Source organism: Hippichthys cyanospilos, chromosome 1, assembly GCF_059441005.1.
Source record: "Hippichthys cyanospilos isolate Australia breed blue-spotted pipefish chromosome 1, RoL_Hcya_1.0, whole genome shotgun sequence".
NCBI lineage: Eukaryota > Metazoa > Chordata > Actinopteri > Syngnathiformes > Syngnathidae > Hippichthys > Hippichthys cyanospilos.
The window spans coordinates 30,577,294-30,587,411 of NC_142369.1; the positions used below are offsets into that span (position 1 = coordinate 30,577,294).

The window sequence follows — 10,118 nt, forward strand, 5'->3', positions numbered from 1 at the left end:
AAATCATGCATTACAGTTTTGAAGTAACTTGCCCAACACTGATGAGTGCTCGAGGATTTCATCTTGAAAATGAAAAGACAGTCCTTTGGTTTAGTGGAGTAAGCAAAGGTAAGTAAATAAGGATATTCTTCACGTTGACTACTGTCACTGTTCTTTATCCATTTGTACACTTTGCAGACTTCTTACTACATAATTCGAATGAAAGTCGAGCAGAGTGCTGCCAGGTCTCCAGGCTTTTTGCAGGGATTCTGGGTAATGTTAAAGTCAGCTTTGTTTGGCCTTAGGTCAAGACTACATCTTTCTCCTACCAGAATGATTTACATGACACTGATTGATACTTCGTTTTATTTTGCCATGTGTGCCTGGCTAATTCAAAAACCGTTTTTCTAAACATGTTTTGTCGATAAGCTCTCGCTTTGTTTGCAAAGACAAAGTACAAGGTCCCCAGATCAAATATTGTTAACCGTAAGAGCCTGCCAAGTTGGATTCCGTGGGTTATCATTTCTGTGAAGTCCACTTTTTTTTTCTATCCCGTATTGCCTCTGGAGTTGACAACTTCACTGACATCCATCCTCTCTAAATGTCTGAGCTGCTGGGCACACCGCAGGGCTATCACACAGCTCTCGATGCAGCCTGTCATAGATGTCAAGGGTCAAACGGCTACACAGGTTTGATCCTTTTAGCAAGTCACATTGTTTACTTGTGCTTTCAAAACCAATTGAGTCAAGTGCAACTACTTGATTTTTTTTTTATATATATATATATATATTCAAGCCCGTGCTTTGTGACTTTTGGACACCCTGTATACATAGGCAACCTGATGATTTTGAGATGTTTGTATCGTTCCTATTTCTCTGTCTTTTTTTTTTTTTTTTATCAGAACTTTACATTTTTTTCAGTCTCTCCCACAAGGACCCAAGAGACCTGGCCTGATTTTTCAGACTTGCCAAGGGATGTCTCTGATTCCCCATCACACCAGATTGGCCACAGCCCCGTGGTCGGCATGTCTGTGGCCACAGGTGGCAAATTGCTGTAGAGAATAGTCTTTCTCCCAGAATCAGACCTCCAAATGGAGCATATTCTCTCTGTTTGCATTCATCGAGAAGGTCTGGCTTTGTTAAGACATGGATGTCTTGTCTTCCGCTGCCAACTACTTTTTCCAATCAGTTGACATTGGGCCTGATTTACTAAGATCCCAAATAGTGACCAGTGAATTGCATGTTTGTTCTAACAGATTGTGTCTGCTTTTGGACATTTTACATGCACATGATCTTTTGCTAAATGTTCTAAACAGCAGACTCTGAATTGTTTATTCACTCTGATTTTATGCTGTTGGCAACGTTTGGAAAAGTGGTGGAGACTGCCAAATTTAAAATAGGATTTTGCATTTTTACAGCACTAATATTTTTCTTTCCATGGAACGTTTGCGAGAGTGCAAAATGAAGTTTGAAGTGATAGAATTGGAAATGTTAGTGTAGAAGGCAAATGTAACTATTAACAGATTGAAGAAAAGAGATTAACGGATCCAATAGTTTTGCCTTGCTTTTTTTTTTTCATCTAACTCACACTGACAGCAATCGGATGATCATGTATACGCTTATTCTGTATAACATTTTGTTTAAAACTTGGGTCGGCACACTCAGAGAATTACTCTGGGAGAGGCCAGCGCACATTATGACGCAAGAGCACAGAAATGCAGAGTTAGGGTGAACTTCCAGTCAGTCTATCGAATATTCCGAAACTCCAAAACTGTAATGCCGATATAGTACTTTTGTTTTGGTTTGTTTTCGGGATGCAAAAATATTAAACGTGCAAAAAATATCTTCTTGGCCCCTTTAATTTGACCTGATTTACACTGGCACTACTTTACACAGTGGTTTGCAGATAACGTTCAGATGCAGTATTTAAAAATGCAAAATCAGCCTTTGCACTTTGTCACGTTTGATAAATCAGGTTTTGCTGGCTAAATTCATTTTTTGTCATGTGCTCCTCCCAGAACACAAGTGCAGACGTAATCGAGGTGCGGCCGTTGGATTTACTTCAACATCTATTGTATAAACACTCAAATTCAAACCTATTTTTGCATGCACAATGTTTAATTGAATCAGCCAGAAGTTGGATTTTCACGGTTTCTCAATACACAGAAATATGTCGGACATTTGTTGTCAGTTGTGATTTTGTTTTGTGATGGATTTCTAATTTGTAGCATTCATTACCTGGCCTGAATTGCAAACATTCAAACATCTTTGGCTGCTGTAAATGCTATACACCTCGAAATAATGAAACAATTTGTTCACTTTTAATGAAAAAAATGTACAAAAAAATCTATGGATTTAACAATCTGTTGGAAGGTGGACTTTAGACTGTCAATGTATCTTTATGGGATAAATAATGCACTACCTTGCCTATATTAATTTTATTTTTGGGTTCATGAAATAAACTAATTGACCGGTTTTGTTTTTCATGTCGCGATCCGAGTATTGCAATCGATTTCAAGGCAGACAGTTTTTGGTGTTCTCTCTCTGTCCCTGTGGCACAAGTCATGTCTGACGATCTTCTGTGTGACAAGCGGAACCATGTGATTAATTTGGTCGCTTTAAGTCCAGAGATGCACCCTTATATAGGATTTTGCGGGGAAAATGTCCCGCTGAATCAAGATATTTCGCACTGCTTCGTACCCATTTCTCATTTCTATCCCATTCATTTCAATCATGAGATTGGGACCTGCCTGGGTCACGGCATGGTTATAACCCGTGTTACTGAAAATAGAGCTGTTCTCTCAGACGTGTCAAATGTCAAAAGCATCTGCTGTGCTGGCCCTCGTTTGTAAAAGATACATGGATATATTTACATCTTTACTTTGTGACATTGTTCGCGCCGTCGGACTGATTAGTGAGACACTGAAAGCAAAGGGCGGATTTGAACACGTTCACCCTAACCCAGACATTGCTCATTTTTGCGTTGATGCTTGTTTATGACCCACCCTCCCCATCTATCACTCAGGCTGGGAGAAAAAAATGTCTGTTTTGCTTATTCTATTGTTCTCAGTAGCGAATAGTTCAACAAGGCAATTGCGCAGAGCAATGAGAAAACTACTCAAACACCACTTCCACCCAATCATCCCTTCATTCTACAGCACTCTCCTTGCCTACTCTTCAACTGTATTTTCTCCCTACAATTCTTCTTTAACCTCTGTTGGTATCAGTCTTTTAGCATAAGTACGTTTTTTCTCTTTATGCTCTTCGGTAGTATATGAACAAAAACAAGTTTTAACCTAGCGGGTAAGAGTAAGAAAGTTATTGGGGCCAATCGTTGAGGGTTCACATGTCCCAAGTAGTATAAGTTAGCTTAGACATAGTGTGCAATGGACGTTGCACCACCTCATGTACGTGATATTCTTTGAACACAGTTTTACATTTAGTTTGGAACCTTATTTTGAATGTGATACTTTAGAGAATTAAGAGCCTAATTTAAAATTTTGATTTCCTCTTAACAAAATGTGTCAAAATATTTAGCATTTGCCCACAATCTTTTGTCTGAATAGAGTCGATTGAAAATGGGCCAGAGGCAATTGCTCTCCTTTATTCAAAATTCTCTTGCATAACGGTGCCTCTGATATTGTTAGTGTACAAGAAACAACTGCATTCAAGATTCAAGAGATTTATTGTCATATGTATAGTTGTACCGTACAATGTACCGTACTCACTCTGTTAACTTCCCCAAGCAGCAGACTACATTCCATAACTGAGCAATAAATATATAGCAATAGCAAAGACAATGGTGCTAGTAACGTAGTGCAGAATATGATGATTTTTTTTTTGTTTGTTTTTATTTTTTGCTTTTATTAGTGCAAGGCATTGTTTACGTGAGCAGTAGGAGGCAGATTAGTTTGTGGGGGATTTGTTAGGAATCCGGATGGCTTGTGGGTAGTAGCTGTTTGCCAGTCTGGCAGTCCTGACCCTCAGGCTCCTGTAGCGTCTGCCTGATGGCAGCATTTCAAACAGGTCGTGTTGTGGGTGTGTCACCGAAGCATCAATAGTCTCTGAGGATAATTCAAGTGTGCAGTCTTATCCAATGTTTAAAGCATTTGCTTGCACAGCACAAAAGATTATCTCACATGATATGGTGAGTGGGGGTGCCGTTTTTATGGTAGTTAATGTTTTTGTCAGATGTCCTTTTTTTTCTCCCCCAATTATTCTTGTTTGTGTACAGGGATGCTACGCTTCTTATTTAATATCCACTTATCTCTACAATGTAATGCGTTTGATGGATTTTAAATACAGTTCATACAGTTCTAAGTACTGTATGTGTTTTGAATTATTCGATTATTCAATATAACTATCAATGGCAGCACGACACAAATTTAGATTTTTTTGTTTTGTTAACTGTTTTTTTATCTGAAAAATATTACACTTGCTTGTGATAGAGCAAAATGAGTCTTAAATGTTTCATTGAGCCTTTGTTTTTGTATTTGTTTTGTTTTGTTTTTTTTAAGATTATGGTTTGGTTCCTTGATTCTACTTGTCTCTGCAGAATTTATTGCTTCACAAGGCATTAAGGCGCCCTCCTTCACCACTCCACTTTTGAAAGATTTTGACCACTGAGCTTGTGCACTGATTACTCTCGTGACTTAATTATACACTTGGACCCACTACCCTGGCAACAAAAGGCTGCTGTACCTCCATTGACCCGGCTCCCTCCTCCAGATCACAACTCTTAAAGGGAGTGACACAAAATAAAGAGGCTACGCTTAAATGAGTTGCCAAAGGGACTTAATTGACAGACTGAGACCCCCACCCTCCCCCCCTTAGGTTACTTTCCCTCTGCTTTTGGCTCAAACTGGGCTGATTCTCATGTAGCCTCCTCTGAGGTCCAGCATAACAGGCCTGCAGCTCGACCAATCTTCTTTCTGCATGTTTCTTGCATATAGTTGTAGATCCATCACTGAAAAAAGAGAAATAAAAATTGTGAATTTGTTTAAGTAGCACACTCTTAAGAATTTTACTGTATTGTTATTGTATATGGTAGCCTTTGCTTTATACTTCTTTCAGATTCAGTCTGAAACTATTTTTTTCATTGAATTTGATAACTTTTATTACTGTAGATAAGGTTATAATTTTGTGAACGTTTCAAGGCTGCCAACCTTAAGACCTCCGTTATACCAGCCATTCGCCTCCTTTTAGTTCCTAGCTAAATAGAGAACAATTTGTCCTTTGACCATGCTAGACAAGGCATATTTTTGACAGCAGCCTTGTTATTAAGTTCCTTTAGCGTTTTAAAGATGTGAATGCAACTTAAAGACTGGTATTTGTCACAAGGTGGATTGGTAAATACCACACTTAATAGGCTCTAAGGACACAGACAGTCAAAGCTCTGTATCCTTGAGATACTACTGTCCAGTTTAAAGGCACAGTTAAAAGGCTAAATGACAAGCAGCCGCTGAATGTGAAGTTATTGAACGGGCTTTATAAAAGAATGCACAGTGTAGAATAATTCCTTCTTTTATCTTCTGTATGTGTACAACATTCAATTTCTTACAGAAACATCAGAATTGCTCTGTGCGCTAGTTTTGCTTTTGAAACTTGAAAACCTCTCCGAGACGACTGTCCGTGAATAAAAGGTTGTTCGCAAAAATAACATCGGCATTGATTATGAGCTGTCTGGCAAGCCTGATGAATAATTCCTTACATTTCCTGTTTCTTCTTCTTTTGTTTTATAGTGTGACAGTGAGAGTGACATTGACAACAAGGTAAGACTGCTTTCCACCCTGTTTATGCACCCAACAAAAAATAACTGGGAAGTAAAGAGAGAAGGGGATTTGTAATGAAAAGTAGGCAAAAGATATTCGCACTGCTGACAAATTTATGAGACAAAGTGATGTGGAAAACCCAGGGCTGGTTTTGAGGTAAGCGTTTCCGTGTATAAAACTGTGGAATTTTTTTGGCTGGGTGTAGAAGTATGGGGTCACATACCTGAACAAATTGGAAAGAAAAGAGTAACTTATTTCATAACTTAATATGTTGTTTCATTCCTACTTGAATTATATGATAGTCTGAGATTGTACAGACTTGCATTTTATATACATGTAGAATTAAAATTCTCACGGTGGACAAACCTTCACCAGGACATAAACCTTTGTCACCTGTTGCATTAATGAGTATTGAAGGCATTTTGGGCCTGGATAGAATGTACCGGTACATAAGTTTGTGAACATGCTGGAATGTTACTTTTAATTTGTTCTAAAACGTGCTATCCAGGCCAGATTAAATCGGGTTTGATGTTCAATTATTCTTTTACTGTGCCTACACAAAGCTTCTTTACAAAAGTTCAGCATGTTTTGAAATGCTTGGTGTCATCATTTTTGTCCAAAATTTTATGTAAAGACTTAGGCCATTACAAAATACTGAGTTAAGGTTAATATTCATCTAATACAGCTATATTACAATTGTGCAGCATCCAATTTGTTCATCCTTGCAGTAATCTTCATTTTGAAGGTACCTGGGGAAACCGAGGTATGTTATGCAAATGCCCAATCAAATGTTAGCTTTCACAGTATCAACTCTTAACCATTTGACATTTGGCAGATGTGATAAGTCATTTAACCTCGTTGTATTAGTTTAGCACACACTGGGTAATGGATGGAGGCTGGGTTGTTGAGTGGTTAGCGCGTCTGCCTCACACTTAATAGACCCGAGTTCAATTCACGCCACAATCTTGTAAGTCATCATGCACCTCCCTGGCATCACTACAGGGGGTGCACAAGAAATGTAAAGCAAGAAGAAGGATCTAAATGTTTGTTTATTCCGACCCTTATACCAGTTTCATGTACTGTACCCTAAGAATAATTGTGTACACCGGCCGAATGATAAAGTAAGATTCCAAAAGACTGGCACTAAATTTCATGTGAAATTGGTGAAGAAAGTTGCATTTAAAAGATGCCTTTGCGCTTTAGCTGGCAACAATGGTTCTCAACCATGGAACAATTGAAAGAGCATCGCAAGCATGTATTGAAGTTTAAGTGATGGAATTGGAAGTGTTATTGAAAGATAAACAAGCACATTGGTGAGCTGCAGAAATCACTCTGACAATTCTAAGGCAGCAACCAAATGAAAGCCATTTTTTCTTTGATTTAGTGTGTCTTGTTTTGATTACCCATCTTGCATTGGAAAGTGTTTAAAACTTGGGACAGCACGTCTGATAAAACTGCTTTTGGGGAGGCCAGCACCAGAACATTTGAAAGAAAAGCCAAAATTGCATTGCTGAAAAGACAGCAAGTCAATTATTCTTATTTTTTGGCATTACACAAAATGCTGGCACAAGTGGAAAGGATACATTACCATCCACGTCTTTCACTTTGCTTGATTTGAATTGTGACCCCCGTTCTGTTTCGCTGGTTAGGTAGAGTGGAATAAGGTTCAAAATTGGTGAAATATCAATCCTTGCAGCCAGGCATTCAGCGTCTGCATTATCTAACTTTGATATTGATTTATGATTTACCTCTTTTACCTTTCTATGTTGTTGGATGTAATACTTAAGTCTGAGTAGAATTTAAAAAAAAAAGCAACCATGCAGGTCAAGCAAATAAATTTGATGTCAGAAATTGAACACTGTGGATCAGCGAGAAAGTCCAAGAGATTTGTTTCTTAGCAAGAATGTAAGAAGGCTGTTGCAATGGAGGCAAGAGTTTGCAAAGGATGGGCACATTTAGAAACGACGCATCTTTCTAAAGAGCATTTATATACAGTGCGTCGAGCATTTGAGAACATTTATATATACTAATTCTTAAAGTGTGGTGTTGCATGACAAATCATACCAATGCTTGTGCAAGATAATCATCTCGGACTCAGGGCAGGTTGGAACGCCCTGAAAATACGGTTTACAACAAGACTACCTTTAGTGTCGCCAGCTTAATGAAAATAATTAAACTCATGTTGGAGAGCGAGATGTGCGATAAAGATAAACATATTATACAGTACGTTGTGAGACTCCTAGAGACAGGCTAGTACTTGTGGCACAATGAAATATGGATGTGAAAATGGTGTGGAACTAATAAGATCCATGCCAGAGAGAACAGCACTGTTTTTTCTCTGAATCAGTTCTGACTAAAATCATCAGTAGCTTCACTTGTCATAGGACACAATTTCTTAATGCATTATAGTTGGAATCGGGAATAAGGTTTTGGTTTGGGCAACCTTAAGATGAAAAGCACTTTTTATTGCAGTCTTTGGTCGCCGCAATGCTATAATCGAAGTACTGTAGCTCATGAAGTCCTTTCTTGTCAGAAATATGTGAATACATGGATCAATAAAGCATTGACTCTTTGACTACAGTTCTGAAAATTGATATGGTTTTTTTATGTGGGAGATTAATAGGGCAATTCAGGTTTACTCTGTGTAGGAAAGTGAAACAACATCTGGGTAAAGGTTAAACCAGCAGTGGCCTTTTCATTTCTTCAGAAACAGTTATTACTGCAGCACAGTAACTACAATGAGAAACATGACCCGTTCGCAGAAAATTGTCACAAAAACATTGGCCGTGTGTGATGACTGACATTACTGAGACCAGCTATCATTTCACGTGAAAAAAGGTTGAGTGAAGAGTGAAATAATGGATTCCGCTCACTTAAATTCAAAGCCTTTCATCTGTAATTGTTCTAACTCAAACGAAACTGGTTGTGATCATTTTCTGCTGCATTTTGCCAAGACAGGTGCAGCGTATCATAAGCAGATCATTGCAATGAAAACAAAGGCTCCTTTCATTGTTACCCATCTGACCACACAGTTTTTCATACATTAACATCATTAGACTGTTGCTCCCAGGTGTGCCCCAAGTGTAATTAGTTACACAATGTGTTAGAATAAACAAATGACACATGGCCAAAGCAAAGTCAGTTACGATCATTGCTATCGTTCCGATCGAGCTGCCTATTTGCAGGGGAAAGTCTGTGATCGGCATCCATGTACTTTTATTGCCAATTACGAAAATCGATCACTCACAAAAACTTATTATCCTGAGCCCTACAGGTACACTTTTTCCAAAAACCTGCTAATTTAACAAAGCCAAAATACTCAAAGTGTAGATGGTCATTTTCTGGCATTGAAGAGCCAGATAAGGAGAGATTCCTCTCTTCTCAATTTGTTCATTCACTCTACTGAAGTGTCATCCTCTCTCCATTAGAGCACACTTTGCCATTCTCTCTGACTCCATTATTATTCTCTAAAATCTGCCAAATTGTACAGTAGCTAGAGGTAGCTTGTTTTTTTATTGAAGCCCTGTCGGAAATGTTAGCATCTCAAGAGGAGTCCGTTACATTCATGTTTATGTACTTTCCCATGGTGCTGCTTTACTTTTACGTCACAGTAACCATCGCGTAACATGTAATCAAATATGGTTACACTGATGCTACCCTAATTAAAAGCAAGTTACTTTCCAGAAGCCTGATTATATTTTATTACGACAGTATATTCTTACTTTGACATTGTTTTAATTGTTATTTTACTAGAAAATGCCTTCTTTCTGTACATTCACCATTTCCTTGGAAGATGCCCATCTTTGGACGTCACCACGCTGCCGGTGTACAGTAAAAAGACAAACTTGACCAGTGCTAGGCCACACCGCCGTACACACTCAGGAGACCCCTGCCTTTGCCCCCAATCGATGGACCTTCTTCACACAGGACACCCCAAATGTTCTAAACACCAAAGCACAAAAAAGCTTATCAATTCTTCCTTATGACTTTGGGGCAATGTACGGCATGGCATTCTGTTTGAAACAACATTTTAGTTAATACTGTAGTAATCTATTTGTGTGTCCCAATGTTCATAACTTCTTTCGTAATCTTTGTAAATATATCTGCATCTCCTTAGTATGAGTGTCGGACAACTTTTTTTTCCCCTTTGTCCTATCTCAGTCAGTTGAACAATCCAACCCCACATACTGCATCTGTCGGCAGCTTTTGGCACGTTAATGCATGCAGATGATTCTCTGGCAGTAATATTGTTCAACAAACAGGCCACACACCAGGCCGCTGTCAATTTCTGACAGTTTTTATATGGATGGGGAAAAATGGACCAGCTTAATGTTTCGACACAAGTGATCATCCGTCCTCATCTCTTTAA

The 10,118-nt window shown here is 38.6% G+C and overlaps 1 protein-coding gene across 1 annotated transcript in view; it reads left to right on the forward strand.

Annotated features, from left to right (window-relative positions):
- Window positions 1-5,824, forward strand: part of LOC148430083 (fibrosin-1-like protein) — a 187,871-nt gene extending 182,047 nt beyond the window's left edge. Inside the window, exon 6 of the mRNA XM_088427113.1 lies at window positions 5,720-5,824. Coding sequence (XP_088283239.1) covers window positions 5,720-5,824 — 105 coding nt within the window. The remainder of the gene's footprint in view (window positions 1-5,719) is intronic.
- Window positions 5,825-10,118: the final 4,294 nt, after the last annotated feature.